The sequence below is a fragment of the Plecotus auritus genome (genome assembly GCF_963455305.1).
Source record: "Plecotus auritus genome assembly, chromosome: 12".
Taxonomy (NCBI): Eukaryota; Metazoa; Chordata; class Mammalia; order Chiroptera; family Vespertilionidae; genus Plecotus; species Plecotus auritus.
The window spans coordinates 25204134-25224336 of NC_137778.1; the positions used below are offsets into that span (position 1 = coordinate 25204134).

The following is a 20203-nucleotide window of genomic DNA, read 5'->3' on the forward strand; positions in this document are numbered from 1 at the left end:
CAATTCACAGTATCAGCATTCCTCTTTTTTATTTGTTTATGGTATAGTTAACAGTTTATGTAGGTTTTAGATGTATCACATAATGATTCAATACCTTTATACACTGCTAAATGATCACCACAATAAGTCTAGTTACCATTCGTCACCATACACAGTTACATTTTTGTGTGTGTGATGAGAATGTCAGCATTTACTCTTAGCAACTTTCAAATATGCTTATTAACTCTAGTCACCATGCTGTATGTCATAATTCCAGAACTTATTTATTTTATAACTAGAAGTTTGTACCTTTTAACTTCCATCATGCATTTCATCCACCTCCCACAGCCCCCTATTCTGACAACCACTGATATCTTCTCTATGTAAGAAACTAGACTACTATCTTACACCAGACACACATGAATTGTAAGACCTGAAACCATAAAAATCATAGAAGAAAACATAGACGGTAAGCTCCTTGACATTGGTCTTGGCAATGATTTTTTGGGTCTGACTTCAAAATCAGAGGCAATGAAAGCAAAAATAAATGGGACTACATCAGACTACAAAGTTTCTGCACAGTGAAGGAGGTCAGCATTTATTCTTAATGTTTTTGTTCCCACTGAATATATGTCAGTTGGTATTACAACACAACTATTTTGGCTCCCCCAGAAATATATTTCTAAAACATGTATGTTATCATGACATTACCCTAATATAAACTTCCAGTGGTTTTGAATTTTTATAACTGTGCTTCCCAAATCTGAGGCATAGCATGAGATTTTTTAAAAAAAGGGAAAATCTAGTCACATTCATGTTTCCACATCCTAATTGAACAAAGTTTTTGTCCTATAGCATACTATTGGGCTTATAATATAACAAAATGATTATAATAAACCATTCATATAAATGTAGAATCTTTTAAACTTGATCATGTGTTTTTACTGTCAAAGAAAGAAATAGACTTAAACAAGAGTGCCTGATATCGACCATACAGACTTTATGGAATACCAAGGCACACTTCTCTATTTTTTTTAAGAAAAAGCATTTGTGAATATGATTTTTAAAAAGCTTTGATACTTTGAGAAAAAGTAAGTTTTAGACTTTCTAATGAGATTTTTAAGCTTAATATATGTATGCATATATGTATATATATAATATGTATAAGCTTAATATATATGTATATATGTATATATATCAGTATATGTGTGTGTGTGTGTGTGTATGTATGTATATATATATATATATATATATATATATATATATTACTATTAGTGATCACATATCATCTTCTGACCTAGTGAAAGTAAAAATCTAAATAAGCTCCACTCCTCCCTCAAATAGTCTGTACTGGAAGAATGCAAATTCATCTTCATTCCCTATCTGGCAACTACTAACTCTAAAAGGTTCTGTCTTATTCTTCACCTAAATCTCCATGAAATTAAATATCTGCCTTTTTTCATCATAATTTGTCCTGCTGTAGCACTGTTGTAAAACAAACCTGATCTAGACACTAGTGCTGAGGAAGTTGAGCTGTTAAAACACTCATCTGTTCTCTCTCAACTTGGCGTTGTTGATAAACTCATGGTAACATCTGAGCAAAATAGCTTTGCAAAAATCAGCAGACCCGGTTTTTACTCCCAGAGTCACCACTGCCAGTACAGCAACCACGGAAACATGGTTGGATATTTCCCTTAAGTTTTGTATTTCTCTAAATTAATTACCTTGAACTATTATTTTATTTTCTAGAATTTGTCAATATAATAAATTTTAAGAGATGAAAATGTGCACTATCTCACGCCTCTCCATCTCCCTCTTCTTAATCCTTCAGAGAAAGGTCTCTGCCTGTATAACTCAATAAGTATGAGAGGGGCCAGAAAGTAGTTCCCCAATAATTCTTTGGTACTGCTGCTGTTGATAATTAAAATGATCAAAAAGCATATATCCTTTAGCTCAAACACATTTCTGTATATACGTACAAAAAAACCTGTTAAATCAGCATTCCCTAAACTTGGAAAATTAAAAAACTTGGGGACATCTGTTAAACATGCAGATTACTAGGGCCAAGAATCTTAACTCCAAGATGGGCCTATAATGTTTGTATATTTAATAAGCACTTCCCAATCCCACCAAGTTATTTTTAAATATATTTTTATTTATTTCAGAGAGGAAGGTAGAGGGAGAGATAGAAACATCAATGATGAGAGAATCATTGCTTGGCTGCTTCCTGCACACCCCATACCAGGAATCGAGCCCACAATCCAGGCATGTGGCCCGACTAGGAATCAAACTGTTACCTTCTGGTTCATCGGTCTATGCTCAACCACCGAGCCAAACCAGCCAGGCCAAGTTATTTTTTAAACTGAGATATAATTATAATTCAAATAGCATAAAATCCACCCTTTAACAGCACACAATTCAGTGATTTTTAGTATATTTACAAGGTTATACAATCAACCCCATTATCTAATTCCAGAACATTTCATTACCCGAAAAACAGTGAAGCCCCAAGAATAAGAACTAGATCATATTTCTAGATGGGTGAATAGGCAAAGTAATATCTGCCTGCTAAAGGTGATCTGTTTTTCAGAAGCCTGAAAATTTCATATATTTCAAGGTTGACTCATGGTATTTGAATATTCACTTCAACCCACAGTCACTTATTTTAAGCTGTTTACTTGTCGAGTGGAAAGCTTATTAATTATAAGATAAAATGTGCTTTGATTCTAAAAGAGCATTTAAAGTATAGGCTATATCAGTTCTATCAGATATCTATCTTTCATCCTTCTGCAAAGGGAGGGAAAGAAAAATTCTGAATATTAAGAATATACTAATTTTTCTCTGTATTAAGGAGACTTGTGGACAAAATGGATTCTTTCCTATCTGTTGGTTAGCATAAACAAGAGATCTAGTCAGAAGTAGTATACACATATTTCACGGGGATGTTGGAGAACAACTAGACCATGACCACTAAGTGCCTTAAGTAAGACCACCAGACTGTGACACAGCCCAAAATGAAAACTAATAGGTCAATGAGGCACTGGAACACGCAGGAAATTGTTCTTTTCAATGGAAAGTTTTCTGGCATTATTCGTCAGCAAAAAAAGAGCAAAATGGGCTGTTTACTAGGCCATGGACAAGAATCAAAATGTCAAGTGGACTTCTAAAAACAAGATAAAACTTCTGAAAACCATGATAAAACAATCCAAAAAGCAGGACCAGAAGGTCCTATTATGCTGCTTTTTAACTAATGCAATCAGTAATTCTAGTGATGGTCACTGGACATTTATTGTACATCTAGATATAATGTAGAGGCCCTGGATAATGATGAAAAGGTCAAACCATTGTTTGATTAAAATGCCAAACAATGGATGCTGATGGTAAAGTACCTGTAGAAGGAAGCTAGAAAAGAATACCAGAGAAAACCATTTCATGGTGAAATTCTGCTAGACAATAGAAGGAGCATCTGGAATACGAGGTCAAAAGTCTTGGACAGAGAGACTCCAACTGATGTTATGAATTGATATGACTTTGGCCTTTAAAAGACAGTAGGTAATGGGGGCTTCTTCAGAGAAGCAAAGCCCATTGGTCTATTTGCTATAGAGATGGACAAGAATAATCAAGCTATCTGCCCATGTAAATTTAAAAACAAAAACAAAAAACTATTTCTAAGTTGGCTAATTTAGAAGCTGAGAAAGATGAAGGACAGCCATCTGTTTGGAGAAGGTAAGAACAAGTGGGAGAAGGTACGTAAGGCTTTTAGTACAATGTATGGCCCAGAAATACTCCCCAGAAAAAGCCTTCCAGTTTGCTGCCCTCAAATCTTTGAGACTTAAAAAAGGAAGCTTGAGAGTTTATCAGCAAAAATTGGGTCTGAATAAAACTAGATGGTGAGGCCAAGTAACTACTTTCCAAAACAAGTTCTCATTTTCAATTACTTCCAGCTGATACTGTGTGCTAGATTTCCTTCTCTATTGTGCAATCTAAATAATTTATAAATTGGGGGACCATTTTTACTAATAATTGCAGTGGAGGTCTTTAAACAAGTATTTGTTAGATGCTTTCACAATCCAATTTCTAGACAATGGAAAGCATTGAAATATTTTATATCACTTTGTGGATAATCATTATGCTGCCATAACTCAAAACCCTAACAGCAAAAACTATACCATGAAAACAATTTGGGACACTGCTACCACTTCAACCCTGAGGGCCAAAATTTTCAAGATTATACTCTATATTAAAACTATTCTGCTTGCATTCTAATTAAATAAATATTTATGGCTGGATAATATGTAGCTTGTTTTTAAGATGCATTTAAGTTTTATTTAATAAATACTATATTTATCAACTGCCAAATTTCAAAACAGGCAACACTAAGAATTTTAGTCTATGAGGTATATGCACACTAGAAATGTTTTATTGTGCCAGATCCACCAATGACCCTTCTCAGAAAATCAACAGCTCCTGTGTAATGACTCACCCCAAGACAACCCCTTACCATAGCATATGAGACAAGAGATGGACAACTAGTCCAAGTCACAAGTAAGGTGACCCATACTTGTGACTTGGACTATCGAGGCTTATTTTAAAGTATGAGCAGGACCAATTAGGCAATCCTATTGGGCAAAAGCTATTGATACTAGAGTTGAATGGTCATAGTAGGTCTTTCTGAAGTATTTTAAGCCCTGTGCAAAACAAAGCTACAAAGAAGTAGGTCAAGAAATAAGGGAGAACACCTAATTCATAGAGTGAGACAGAGAGCAATATAGATGAGGGCCTGGAGTCTCTTTGGCACCACATAAGTCTCCTTTTTCCCCCATTCATAAACACATTTAAATGCAAACAATAAAAATAATTTCATCCATTAATTATTTGTTCCTTTTTTCTTCAACAGATTATTTCTTGTGTATCTACAAGCTGAGTAGGTATATGGCAGTTCACAAAAGAGACATGGCTTCTCTTTTTGGAAATTTATAATCTAGGGGAAGAAATAGAAATTTGAAAAATAACACACAGGGTGCTATCAGAGAGAGTAAAAGGATGGGTGGTCAGGGAAAGCTTCTTAGAATAAGTAACATTTAACCTTAGATTTGAAAGATTTAGCCAGGTAAAGAGGGATGAATACACTCTAGGCCAGTGGTCGGCAAACTGCGGCTCGCGAGCCGCGGTTTGCCGCTCTGTTGACTAATGAGTTTGCTGACCACTGCTCTAGGCAGAAGGGAAAGAATGTACAAATGGTTTCAACCTGAGCAGATCTTAAGGGTTCCAGAAAGTAAAAGAGGGCCAATGTTGAAGTACAGTGAGGAAGAGGAAGATTGACCCTAGGATACCACTGGCAGGAAGGAAGAGCAAGAATACAGGCCAAATGAGACGATGTGAGGTTTATTCAGTGGGAAACCACTGAAGGGTTCTAAGCAGAGGAGTGATATGATCTGTATGCGTTTTATGAAAATCTTTCTGAATGCAGTGGAGAATAACAGAATAAAAGATACAGGGTGTCAAGTGGAAAAAACACTTGGGAGGTTACTGAATAGGATATAATACTGGCTTGGAGACAGAAAAAGATTTCAAGATCTATTTTAGAATTAAGAATAGAGTTAACATATGACCCAGCAATCCCTCTCCTGGGTATATACCTGAAAAACTCAAAAACATATATGCACCCCTATGTTCACTGTGCATTATTCACAGTGGCCAAGACATGGAGACAACCAATGTGTCCTGCAATGGAGGATTAGATAAAGAAGATATGGCACATATACACAATGGAATACTATCCAGCATAAGAAAAGATGAAATACTGCCATTTGTGACAACATGTATGGACCTTGAGAATATGCTAAATAAAGTAATTCAGTTAGAAAAAGCTAAGAACCATATGATTTCACTCATATGTCAGATATAAAACTGAAACTCTTGGACACAAACAGCAGTGTGGTGGTTGCCAGAGGGAAGGGAGTGGCGGGGTCGAGGATGAAGGGGGCCTAATACATGGTGATGGATGATGATTTGACTTTGGGTAGTGGGCACACAGTGCAATATATAGATCTTGTATCATAAAAATGTATACTTGAAACCTATATGATCCTATTTACCAATGTCACCCCAATAAATTTAATTTAAAAAAAGATCTATTTTGGAAGTAGACTTGATAAACTAGTATTTCCAAATATGTTCAATTATAAAGTGCTGAGAGATACATACATATGTAGTAAAATGCATGCAAGGGAATGATAAACATTGAATTCTGTATAATGGTTCCTCTGAGGAAGGCCAAGGAGGGTATGGTCAGGAGGATGTAGTAATACACACAGCTAATCTTGTTACTGTGTTATTTCTTAACCAGAGAGGTAGAGATACACACAGAAGCTCACTACATGTCTTAATGCTTCTTTTGTGTGTTTTAAATATTCAATCCTAAAAATAAGAGAATATGTTTAGTTATTTTATTCAATACATAATACAGTTTTCCTGCCATGAGTTTTTCTGCAATAAAAAATACTATAAAGTAACTTTAGTTATTCCAATTCATGATGAACTGTAAGATTTTTTCCTAGGAAAAAAATCAGTCACCCTCTAACTTTAAGTCAGTGATCTTTGTGTTGATGAGGTTACTGTGTATCTGGTCTTTGTGAGTCTTCAGAGTCATGTGGGTCTGATTTTATTGTAATAAAGTACCACTCATTTTTATAGCAGTAAACATGTACTTTTATTTTAAATACTAGGTTTGACATGCTTACTTCCCCATTGATTGTTTTTTTATAATTATTCCACCCTCTATATGCCTTAAATGTCCCCTAAAGGTACCAAAACCTGCATCTAGAACACACATTGCAGAGAAATGGTAATGAAAGCACTGCCTGAATAAAGCACATAACAGTAATATTCCCAGTCACTCCACAACATCATGTCTCCAAGATGTTCTGTGAAGTGTACAAGCTGCACAACCAGCCATACTTTCCTCTAACCACTACATTAAATGAAAACATGTGACAAATAAAACATTACCTGAGATGATCCATCAGCACTTTCTATCCAGAATTCAACCACTTCTCACCACCTCTAGTGCCAATAAAGTGGTCCAAGCAGCCCAGCTTACTACAATTGCCTCCTAATGGTCTCTGACTCCTCCCACAACAGTGAGACTTGTGTGATCATATATCAGAGTATGCCACTCATACTCAAAACTCTCCAGTGGTTCCCCATCTCAGTCCAATACAACCTAAATTCTCTACAATGGTCAAAAGGCTCTATTAAAATCTGCCACATTTCTCTTCCTTCCTTTGTTTTTCTTCATAGTACTTATCACCTTTGATCTACTACATAGTCTACTTAGTCATTTGTTTGTCATCTGTCTCTTCTACAAGGATAAAACCTTAATGAGGACAAGAGTTCTATCTGCTTTTTCTTTACTGCTGTATCCCCAAATGTTGAATGGTGTCAGCATTTAACATATCTTTGTTGAATGAAAGAATAACTAAATATTCCTCTAAAAGTCACCAGAAGCACAAGCACAATGGTTCTGCCATTTTAACCATTTTAATGGTTCTGCCTCTTGTGTAATGACAAAATTAATGAAAACACAAGAGCTGTAATACAACTGATGTGAGAACCACAAAGAGCTTGTAGGTGAGAAAGAAGTTAGGGTCCAGAAATAAGATTTTAGAGAGAGTTTTTTTCTATTCCTGAAGATTTCTATTGCTAAGTGAAAATTTAAAGTAGCCTATACAGTATTTATTGGTTAGTCAAAAATCTCTTCCCTTTTCTTGTGGCCAATTACTACTCTTAAAGTTTTCAGAAGTTTTATATTTATGTTAGAATTCTTAATCTTCCTTAATTCTTAATCAGCCCATTCTGATGCTTTTTATATTCAATGTATTACTTGATAAAGATGTTAATTAATGCTACTGTAGTAAGCATATTGCAATATATAACCAACATATATCAAACCAACAGGTTATATGCCTCAATCTTATAAAATGTTATATCAATTATATCTCAATTTTTAAAAATTCAACATATTACTGTTTGAGGGAGGAAAATGGGGCAAAGAGTAAGAATATTATATAATAAATCTACTCTTCAGATAACAGCTTTGGAAAATTGCCTTGAAAGGGGGATTATACCTGGTGATATTTAATAAGATATTTTTAACTTTTTTTTTCATTATTCTAAGAAGAAAGGAGAGGTAAGAAATAAACTTGAATTTGAAAGATCAATGATTTCCTTTAATTTCATGAAATACCAAGTTACTATATAAAGCTGAATATATTTGATACTCTAAAAATTGAACTATCTGGGAAGAGTCAACTTCAAACCCCAGCTGTCAGTTATCATGTCAAGATTAAAAGAAATACTGTTTTCCTTACATCTTTTGAAAGAAGATGGAAAAAATACTTTTGGAGGACTACTTAAATCACCAGTCAAACAAAAGAGTAAAAATAGAATGGCCTAGCCAGTTTGGCTTAGTAGATAGAGTGTCAGCCCTCAGACTGAAGGGTCCTGGGTTCAATTCCAGTCAAGGGCATGTACCTTGGTTGCAGGTTCCCCGGCCCTGGTTGGGGTGCATGCAGGAGGCAACCAATCGATGTGTCTCTCTCACATCAATGTTTCTCTCTGTCTCTCCCTCTTCCTTCCACTCTCTCTAAACATCAATGGGAAAATATCCTCAGGTGAGGGGGGAAAAAAAGAAAGAAAGAAAGAAATAGAATGAAACTTCCATTAAGGTCAATGGCTAAAATTTTATTTTAGCAAAGATGCATCTCCACTGGGAGTGTGGGGGCTGGGTGGACAAAGGTTGTTAGAAAGGTAATAAAGAATCAATAGCTACTTGACCCTTTCTTAAGAATCTCTGTAGTCAGCTAGTTAATTGAAGAAATTGAGAGCAACTAAAATTCTACACAGGTAGAATTGAGGATAATATTAACTGAATATTTACTGTATAACAGTCACAGTGCTAAGTACCTTATTATTCATAATTTCATATAATCATTTATATAAACCTGGGAGATATTGTTAGCTTCATTTAACACATGAAGAAACTGAGACACATATAGGTCAAGTAACATGAAGGTGATATAGGCAGGGTTAACTAAAAAGCCAAATATCTTAACTCCAATATTAAATGATCTCTATGTTGCTTCTGCTATAACTGAGTACGTTGCTAGATTTTTCCCATCAGGCTGACTTCTCTCATAAAAGCACAAAAGCGATTCTGCCCTTAGATCCACTCTTAGTCCCATCCAAATACAACTTCAGAGACCAAGTAAATGAATTCAGTTACCAAATGAATTGTATTTTGTTTCATATTCATGAACTCTAATCTGCTTCAGGATCTGCTCTCTTAAAAACAAAATAAAACAAAAACCTGCCCTTGACCATAAGGAAGACTTTCAGTGAATAAAAACAACACAAATTGAAATGTACAAAATATTTTGGAAAACTGCTTGCTGACATCTATAAACTTTAGTGCATGGGTGCCCTAACCCAGCAATTCCAAAAAAGTCATATGTATGCTTACCAAAAGACTAGTCCAAGAATGTTCACAGCAACACTATTCATAATAGCCCTAATCTGGAAATGACCCAAATGCCCTTCAACAATAGCATGAAGAATGAGGAAATGGTGGTATATTCACAATGAAACCAACAAACCATGGCCACATGCAACTGCCTAGATGAAACTCATAAACATAAAGATAAATGAAAAAGCTAGACAAGAAAGAGTTCATATTGTGTGATTCCATTTATATACAGTTCAAAAACAATCAAAATTAATCTATGGCATTAAAAGTCAGGATAGCAATGACTCTTCAGAGGGGTAATAATTGAAGAGGCAGTAAAGGGGAGGAGGACCTCTGAAAAGTTTTTGAAAAATTAACACTTTTCCATCTGAGAATTTCCTAGCCTTCCACTTGTAACTAAACATTAATTCATAACTATCAAGATTTAAATTATTTCCTTAACCAATAGAGAATATGACAAAAAACATAAATGGGTGATTCTACTAGTATTTAAGACTATTGTACCATAGTCTTAAATAGAATAAAATATTTAGAATATTTTATTACATGTTGAAAAAATAGCTTTAGTATAAATATTTTATTAACTACAAAAAGGAAATGGGCAAAGAGAAAACACAGACAGGCAGGAAATAAAAGTTTATCTAAAAATTTCCTTTGCAAAATAATACTCTGACAAAGATGAGTTAGTGGAAAGAACAAATATCCTGAAGCATACTCCAATATTGTTCCCAAAAAGGTTTGTTTTACAAAGCTACTTTGCTCTGTTAAGGTTTGTTATTTATTTCCCTGGTTAACATAATGTTGTGATTACAACCTACTCTGTGTTTTGGAGAGCTAAGCTATGCAACTTCCTAAAACAGCTACAGAGCATTAGTTTAAGAGAAGGGAAAGTGACATCTATCTATGATGCTCTTATTAATTTTAATGAGCATTAAGATCTTTCAAACACTGTGATTATGAATCACAGTTGACAAGTGATAAGAAGTCTTATAAATTTTCTTTTCTTTGCCATCAATGTTGCTAATTTTTCCTAGCAACTGACATTGGAAATTCAAGTATTTTCAAGATGAAATTTCCTGAAAAACTATATATCTGGGTTCCAGAAGACCCGTGGACAGTGCTCCAATATCAGGTAGAGATGACTTTAGACAGTCACCATTCCAGTGATCATACTGTTTTGACTTTGAATAAGACTTTAGCTCCTAATTCTGCATTCTTCCTTTAGGTTAAATTTAGAGAGGCATTTTAGAATCTAATTTGTAAGTAAAATAAGTAGAATTAATGTGTTATCAATGAGGTTCTCTAGCTGCTATGCATTCAGAATTTGGGAATTTGTTCTGTGACCCTCAGCAAGATGCTTGACCCTTCTTTATCAAAATATGTTGCAAATCTTTAAAAATCTTACATGCCTACAAAATGCTCTGCACCTTCAAGCATTGTAAACCGCCAGCTAGAACCTCTGAACCCAGCTATACTTACACAAAATGGTCCCTGCCGTAGTAGGCTGAGATATAACAACCATGCTTTATACAGCTGATTCATTTTATCTTTTCAATTCTTACTTTTATAATTAAATTTCTAGTTCCTAGGGGGTGATTAAAATAAGACTTTTCTTTTAAGAAAGAGGAAATTTTATGTAAGAAAAGTAATATAGAAATACAAAACTGCCTAGATTTTATTAGGTTATTCTTTTGACTACTCCAACTTTTAAAGTTAAGACAGCTATATTTTTATACACATTTATATTCCAAATTAAAAGATTCTTCTCTCCAGCAACTTTCTATCACTGCTAAGATTCAAACATTTTGATGGTCAGTATATGAGGTATGTATATGTAATACTGCTTATTTCTTTAAGAGAACAAAGGAAATAAATGTAGTCATCTAAGAAACTAAAAGCAATAAAAGAAATAAATACTAGAGATACCTAAGAAATTATGCAAACTAATATTTTTGAAATATTTTACTGTCTGAAAATATACCTATATGATGCAGAAACTTTGCCACTTCTTTATTATCTGGATGGAGTCTCAAACATCATATACAAAGAGATATCTTATGAATTGAGGATTTAATTATTACAAAATTTTCACTCTTGGTGTATAATTGCATTATACTAAAAACACCTGATTCTAAAACATTTATTTAACTTTATTTTTTATTTATTTATTTTTTTAATAAATTTTTCTTTTTTAAAAAAAAATATATTTTATTGATTTCAGAGAAGAAGGGAGAGGGAGAGAGAGATAGAAACATCAATGATGTGAGAGAATCATTGACTGGCTGCCTCCTGCACGCCCCACACTAGGGATCGAGCCCGCAACCCAGACACATGCCCTTGGCCGGAATCGAACCTGGGACCTTTCAGTCCACAGGCTGACGCTCTATCCATTGAGCCAAACCAGCTAGGGCCATTTATTTAACTTTAAAGGTCCTTTATATTAGCAGCCCATTATTATACATATGGACTTATTATGAATTTAACTATGCAAATTTAGTTACCTCATTTTACTTTGTAGAAATTATATATGCTTTAATTTTCTCATTTCTCACAAATAACAAAATTTCAATTAAAATAGTCTTTACTAAAAATTCAAATAGAACTTTTTGGTCAGTATTTATAGCTTAATGTCACAGGAAAGAAGAAAATGAAGACAACTTAAACCACTGTGAGCAGAAACAATGCTCTTTCTCTTTGGGCTTAGGTATAAGAGAGGGGATCACTCTACCTCACAGAGCAGTAAGTCAATGATGTGGAAGACCATGCAGAGCGGGAACTTGGCGGTGAAAAGAGTGAGAAACCACTGGGAAGCATACATATGGGCCTCCAAGTTCAGGTCACAAAAATGGCTGTGCAGGTCCGGTAGCTGCTCCTAAAAGTCAAAGGGGAAGATTTAGTGGGCGGAACGTGGAAGAAGCTTTATTTCCTGCCACAACTGCCATTTATGACAAGCTTCTTATGAACACTTTTCATTTTACTGAAGCAATCCATGAATTGCATAACTACACTGAAGTGATGACAGGAGGTGAGGATTAGGGACAGACTTGTTAGGAACAGGTAACAACGACCATCTCCTGCTCACTCGACTGGTCTTGTTTCTGGGGAAATGTTTACCTGCCTTCTGAAGAACATCATGACTCCAGGGTCAAGTGACAGTACCCCCATTCAGGGGTCACCATTTATGTCCCCTTTACCTCTTTTACCTTCCCCACCCCCCTATCCCTCTTGTTCAACTCCTGACTAGCTAGAAAAGAGATGTACTTGTTGTCAACATCATCTGGTTTTTATGCCCTCACTTCAGTATATTTTTTGAAACTTAGAAAAGGCCAAAACATAACCAATATTTTAAAAAACTATCCTTGAGATCTTAAAATAATGGCGAAGTACAGAAACTGCAAGTGTATTATGTATGAAATTGAATGTCTCCTTAAAATGTCTTTATGCTAGTTTTATCTTTTTGCCCAAGCTATACCAGTAAATGCATTTCAAAAGCGTGAAAGGCCAAGTACACAGCATTAGTACAGAATTCCCATAACTGAAAGACAAAGGCAAACATAAAAGCCCACTTTCATTTGTTTTCATAAGCAGACCACAAAAACAAAAAGCCCACTTCTTGTGCAAGATGCTCTTTGAAAAATACCCAAATGTGCCCATCTAGTACTTTAACTGGGGTGTTCAATGGTCATCCAATTAACAGACAGAAGGTGCTAACAGAAAAATGTGCTTGGGTTTCTGTTTTGTTTCTTCCTGTTAATCCTCACCCGAGGATATTTTCAATGTTTTAGAGAGAGAATGAAAGAGAAAGATAATCATAGATGTGAAAGAGACACACCAATTGGTTGTCTCTGGCACATGCCCCAACCATGGCCAGGGATCAAACCTGCACCCCCAGTAAGTCCCCTTGATCAGAAATTGAACCTGTGACCCTTCAGTGCACAGGTCGGAGCTCTAACCATTGAGGACACTGGCCTGGGTGTGCTCGGGTTTCTTCATAGTACCATGAACTTGCTATTCAATTATCAGGTACAATTATTTAACCTTCAAAGTGCTTAAGGATAGTGACCTTTAAAAAATATAAGCTTTTGTAATAAGGTGAAAAGCGAATAATCCCAAACAAAACTTTCCTTGGAAGAATTAAATCTCTAAAAAAGAGCCAATAGCCTATAATGCCCTTAGTTACCAGATCCTCTACCTTCTTTCTTTCTTTCTCACAAGGCCCATTTGTCATTGTACTTATCGTTTATTTGACATCCTTCCACCCTTTTATTTCTTCTTCACATTTGAGGTCTCCCACCCTCCTACATTCCCTTCTCCCAGGAAAGCCGTCCTTTATCTCACTGCAAACTCTCCATCTTCCACTCCCCTGTTCCCACAGTCTCTTATTGGCTTCACTTCCCTTTCCAAACACCTGTGGATCTCCAGACAGGTCATGCCAATTAATTCCTGCCAGGATCTTCTACTGCCACATCCCACTAACCTTCCTCCCCAACTATTTCACTTTTCCCCAATATGGAATAAATCCTTTCATGAATTTTTTTTCACATTTCTCTTGCATTTTCAATACCTCATATAGAGAATACATAGATCCGTTATAAAGGTATGATTTCCAATCTCAGTGGAATTTCAAAGCTACTCAATTTTTTTGTCAGCACTAATCAATAATTTTGCCCTTACAATCTTTTTTATCATGTAATATTTTGATATAAGTATGTTCCTCATATGTTTAAATTTATACATACATATTATAAAATAGTAACAACTCTAAGATGAGGAAATTATGCGGGAAATTTTTTTAAATGCTTATTGAATTTATTGGGGTGACAATGGTTAATAAAATTATATAGGTTTCAGATGTGCAATTATGTAATACATCATCTGTATATTGTATTGTGTATTCACTATCCAATGTCAAGCTCCTTCTGTCACCATTTAACTCTCTTTTACCTCTTCTACTTCCCCCACCTTCCCATTCCCTCTGTGTCTAGGAGGTTTTTTTTACCTTAATCCCTTCACTTTATGTGGGAAGATTTTTAAAGTATGTCTCCACATTACAATATTTTAGGTGTTTTTTACTCTCCTATCAATATCTTTCTATTTTTTCAAAGTATTCTCTATATGTAGACCTAAATATGGTATGGGTACAGGTGATAATTAATACAAAGAAAACTCTTAAATATTTCAATTTTTACTCTGTAAATGTCTTTATATCTTTACAAGTAATATTCAACAATCTCTTCTTCATTGACTTAACTCATTATATTCTCATTCAAAGTGTATTAAAGTTGACTATTTAAAAAGGATGATAATTTTTCAAATGGTCAAATGGTTAAACAAATATTTTATAATATCAATACCAATATAGATATTGGTCAGAAACCAAATCATTTGCATTTTCTGTAGAATTCCATTAAATTTTAAATCATGATTGTTCATCAATCTTATTAGACCTTTTCTGTAACACAACCAATCCCTGAGAGATAAAAGTCTCAAACTTTTATTTACCTGCATTAGTCTCTCCAACTGATAAAATTTGCAATGAAGATCTTCAAAGTTGTTTTTGTAGAGATCTCGTAAACCATAGTAATACATGATTTTCACCAAAACACAAAATGCTTGTTCTTCTGGCATCTACAGAAAAACATAAATACAGAGCATGACTAGGTGGCATTTGGCCAGAATGTGAGAAAATTTCCTTCACACTGTTAAGTCTTCTACATTAACAGCTGAAGGCCTGTAGTGAATGAAGTTCTTCAGAGCCAGCCTTCTGCATTGTTACAGGTAAAATCTGTTTTCACAGCTAGTAACTTCTTCACTTGAGATGATCTTTCCTCTTTTGTTAATTTAATCATCCTTCATTTATTCACTCACTACATCACCTTAAAAATAGGTAATACAGTCACGTGATTCAAAAATCAAAACAGTGTAAAAGTATAAAAGGCATAAGTCTCACTTCTCTCTATGCCCAGGACACTAACCCGTGTCTGACCCATCTCTTTTGCATAACTTCATTACTACTCTTAATAATGTCTCGTGTATCCTGCAAGTGTTTCTCTATGCAAGTAAAATAATTGTATTTCTTATTTTATTTTTTGCCATAGCTGGCTTTTTTCCTCAGTAATATTCCCAAAGAGAGATTACTGGATCAAAGGATAAACACATACATTTTTAGTTTGGATAAATAGTGCAATACTGTCCTCCCAGAATCTTCTTGGTGTTGCTATTTTTCTTTCTATAAAAAAACAATTTTCCAGAAAGAATCTTGTGTGCTTCTACCATTAAGATTCAAATGACCAATAAAATCTAATATGTCCTCCCAGAAGTATTTTTTGTGAACAGAGAATAAAATCTGAAATCAAAGAAACAATCTCTAAATTGTGGTGGGATTGAAAAGTACAGATTGGTAGTTACAAAATACGCATGGGGATGTAAAGTACAGCATAGGGAATATAGTCAATAATATTGAAATAACTATGTATGGTGCCAAGTGGTCAGTGGAAATAACAGGGGGGATACTTTGTAAAGCATACAATTGTCTAACCACTATGCTAATACAGAATAATATTTAACGTAAACTGTAATTGAAAAATATAAAAAATTTTCAATTAAATAAAAAGAAAGAAAAAGTGCAGATGCCCTATGGGGCACCTATAAGAACCTAATAGGGCTGTGACTTCCAAGTTTTAGGCTGTAGAAATGAAAAAACTACAATGTGATTAACAAAAAGAAAAATATTTGACTATGTTCCAACTTCCCCCATTGTGTTTACCTAAGTGACTTCCTGAGAATCTTTCTTCTTGACCTTGTAAGCCCACTCATGCCTCACCACTGGGGCTCCCTGTAATCTGGTCCCCAAAGAAGCACAGAGAAGCTCTCGTGAAAAAAGTGGACACGAGAAGAGATCTGCAATTTTTAGCCCTTATTTGCTTCAATTGCCTGTGGAGGAAAAGCCTGGATTTCAGTGCCTTGTTCTCAAGAACGTTATAGCCTGTGAAAGACCGATGTCCCCCTGGCTGGTGTTACACAATTGCAGCACAACGAATATAGAGATTTTCATTGTCTATTGCCCGTTTGCTGAAAAGGTTGACTAGATTTGGTAACCGAAAAACAGTGCTCTCATACAAAATACACACACACACTCACAAAACGGTGCTCTCATACAAAATGTACACACACAAACAAAACAGTGCTCTCATACAAAACACACACACACAAACAGTGCTCTCGCTCTATTTCAAATTACTACTAATTTAATTAAATTAAGGCATTTTGAACAAAGGAAGAAATCTTAGTGTAGACTATTTCTAAAGAATGCAACTTCATTATTTTTAAAGAGTTTAAATCAAATTAGTGGATCTCAACGGCTTGCTTTAATGAATAGGTAATAATTTGTTATTATCAAATTAGGTAATAAAGCGTTTGTGAAACTTTTGAGATATGTGAAAATGGTCTGCCCTTTAAGTAATTTTAAGTATTCTTCCCCAAATCTTGTCAATGATATTGTATCATAATGTAGAAAGCTTATTTGAGAAAAGGAAAACCAGAGCTTAGACTCTGTTTAAATAGGGCATTAAAAATTCTGGATTAGGAAAGTAAAAAATATATATTAGGTTTTTTGCCACAGTATATAAAAATTTAAAAATAAACAAATTGAGGTCTCAATAAGCTGAAAGAATTCAGAGAGACATATATGCAATATTGTAGTCTCTGTTCTTCACTTTAACCTTTGCTTTCTCTGACTCCCAAAGCTCTTTGTGACATGTAGTGAAGTTATTTTTATGCTCTTACTAACCCGGGAGTGTGCTTTAATTTTGCATCCCCTAAAGATCTTAGCATACAGACTTAAATAAATATCGAGTATTAAATATTTGTTTAGGATAACTTTAGCAAAACTGAATACATCTGCCTTTATCAATGAAGGCACGTAGACAAGTAGGGCAATCTGTGACAACTGCAAAGGTAAGAGCCAACAAAAACGTAGAGGGAAAGGACGGGTGTGAAAGTGGAAGCAAGAGGCAGCCAAAGGTAACTGTATCCGTTCCTGATCTCTTTTAATATTACAAATGCTAAATATAAAAATCTTTTGTATTATCTGTAATTTGTATTGGCTATTAAGCTTGCCCCTCAATTAGCATAAAGAAAATCAATCAATGCCGAGACCGGTTTGGCTCAGTGGATAGAGCGTCGGCCTGCGGACTGAGGGGTCCCAGGTTCGATTCCGGTCAAGGGCACGTACATTGGTTGCGGGCACATCCCCAGCGGGAGGTGTGCAGGAGGCAGCTGATCGATGTTTGTCTCTCATCGATGTTTCTAGCTCTCTATCCCTCTCCCTTCCTCTCTGTAAAATATCAATAAAATATAAAAAAAAGAAAAAAAGAAAATCAATCAAGATCTGAGAATCAACACCTAGCTGTACTGTCAACCTCACCTTACAAGAGTGGGTTCCGCCAAAACCGGTTTGGCTCAGTGGATAGAGCGTCAGCCTGCGGACTGAAGGGTCCCGGGTTCAATTCCGGTCAAGGGCATGTACCTTGGTTGCGGGCACCTCCCCAGTGGGAGGTGTGCAGGAGGCAGCTGATCGATGTTTCTCTCTCATCGATGTTTCTGGCTCTCTATCCCTCTCCCTTCCTCTCTGTAAAATATCAATAAAATATATTTAAAAAAGAGTGGGTTCCCCACTACATAGTATTGTGGCACTTGCCGACCCCTTTTTAAAGCATTAAAATAACTATTTAATTTATGAAAACAATGTTTCATTGAATTAGACATGCCAATTTTATCATTGGTATGTAATTGGTCTGAAAGTACAAAAAAATAAGTCTTTGAACAATACCTTTTTAAATTAAATATGAGATGTTACAACATGACGGGTCTCTAATACTGCATATCCTTCTTGGCTGTGTACAGGAGCTTTGTCACGGAATCAGTGTTGTTTTATTGAGGAAAGGAGGAGATAAGCATTTAAATCTTTTAATTTAAGATACCACAATGTCATCCATGGCTCTATGAAATACAGAGTTAAATACCTGCCTCACATGTACAATATGAGAATCAAGTATGATGTAATCACTGTTTGGTAACAAATATTGACAATGATCTGCCGTCTGTACTAACAAAGATAATCACTGAACGGAGACAATCTCCAAGCTTCGTTGCTTCTCTCTGCTGTGAACCACAAAACAAAGCAGCCTTACGTACTTCAAAAGTTTTAAGACTCAGCTGAAGTCACACACATCAAGACATTTTTTGAAGCAAAATTATCTGTTGATAATATAAAATAATACTCTTATTTAGGATAAAACTAAATTTTCTGTTCTGCATGGTTGTTTCATATCTTTTTGCAAGCAATCTACCTTTGTCCTTGAAGGCACTGAACATTCTACCAATTTTCTGGGTTTCTTCAACAAAGGTTGATGCTAGTGACTGTTTTGAAACTCATGAGTTTTTATTTTCTGTTCTCCCATTGAACAGCAAATAGAATGAAAACTTCTAGCTGATTGTTCTCCTTTTAAAGTAAATATATGCTAAAATATATATAAATTAAATGTGTGTTTATAAGCTATAAAACATACTATACAACATAGTCTATTAATGTGTGGTCAATTTAAGCTAATGGGATCAGGGTCCAAAGAAAACTGACTGGGCAAATAATGATTAATTTTAGAAAGAATAGCAGTAGCTACTGTTATTAGAGGCATTCATTCATGATCCCATTTGATCCTCACCACATTCTGTAACGTACGCATTATTTTTACATTTTAAATATTAGATGAATGAAGTTCAATGAAGTTAAGTGATTTGCCAATAACTGCACATCTATTAAGTAAAGCCTGGATTTAATCCCACAGCTGCACTCTTTTTGTGTCAGATACACAAAATAGGACTCTTCATGCTCATGATATAAGGTATTTGATATTCATAAAAACACTAGAAATATAATAATATTGTTTCCATTTTATAAATGAAAAAACAACAACACTGAACCTGAGAGAGTTTAGGAAACTTGCCCAAGATCATATAAATTGAAAGGTATTAAACCATAGTTCAAATTTATAGTTGTGCTTTTTACTATCCTTTGAATGAGTTCAGCTTTGAAAGGCAGAGAAACCTAAGTTATCATAAATGGAAGGGTCAACAGAAGATTTTTTTAAAAAAATACAACAAAAAAAAACATGTCTTGAATATATTTACAGGACACAGGAAGAGGATGTTGAGAAATGGCCCCAAAGGCACTGATGCAAGAATGAACTTAGAACAGGAAAATCTCTTAGATTATAAGAAAGAAGTTATTTGGGAGCATAAAAGGGCTTATTAAAAATGCACTAAAACTCCTGTAATAAGGATATCACTATAAGATGATGTGCTATGTCTGTCTAGCATCCTATGTCCCTGTCATCTGGTATCAAAACCCCTTTCCTCTAGCAGGGGTGGGCAAATTTTTTGACTCGAGGGCCACAATGGGTTCTTAAACTGCACCGGAGGGCCGGAACAAAAGCATGGATGGAGTGTTTGTGTGAACTAATATAAATTCAAAGGAAAGGAGCGGAGGGGAGAGCAAGAGAACCCTCCGCTCTTTTGGCTCCGCGGGCCGGATAGAACAGCCGAACGGGCCGGATCCGGCCTGCGGGCCATAGTTTGCCCACGGCTGCTCTAGAGAACCCCTCCACTGCTCAGGAGGAGCTGATCAGCTCACTGTCAGCA

At 35.2% G+C, this 20203-nt stretch overlaps 1 protein-coding gene across 3 annotated transcripts in view; it reads right to left on the reverse strand.

The window, feature by feature from the left end:
- The window catches only part of RABGAP1L (RAB GTPase activating protein 1 like), a 516407-nt gene that overhangs the window by 158714 nt on the left and 337490 nt on the right, over positions 1 to 20203 (reverse strand). For all 3 annotated transcript variants that reach the window (XM_080648354.1, XM_080648353.1, XM_080648355.1), the window contains exons 16-17: positions 15008 to 15133; positions 12234 to 12377 (exon numbers count right to left, since the gene is read on the reverse strand). In XM_080648354.1, coding sequence (XP_080504480.1) covers positions 12234 to 12377; positions 15008 to 15133 — 270 coding nt within the window. The remainder of the gene's footprint in view (positions 1 to 12233; positions 12378 to 15007; positions 15134 to 20203) is intronic.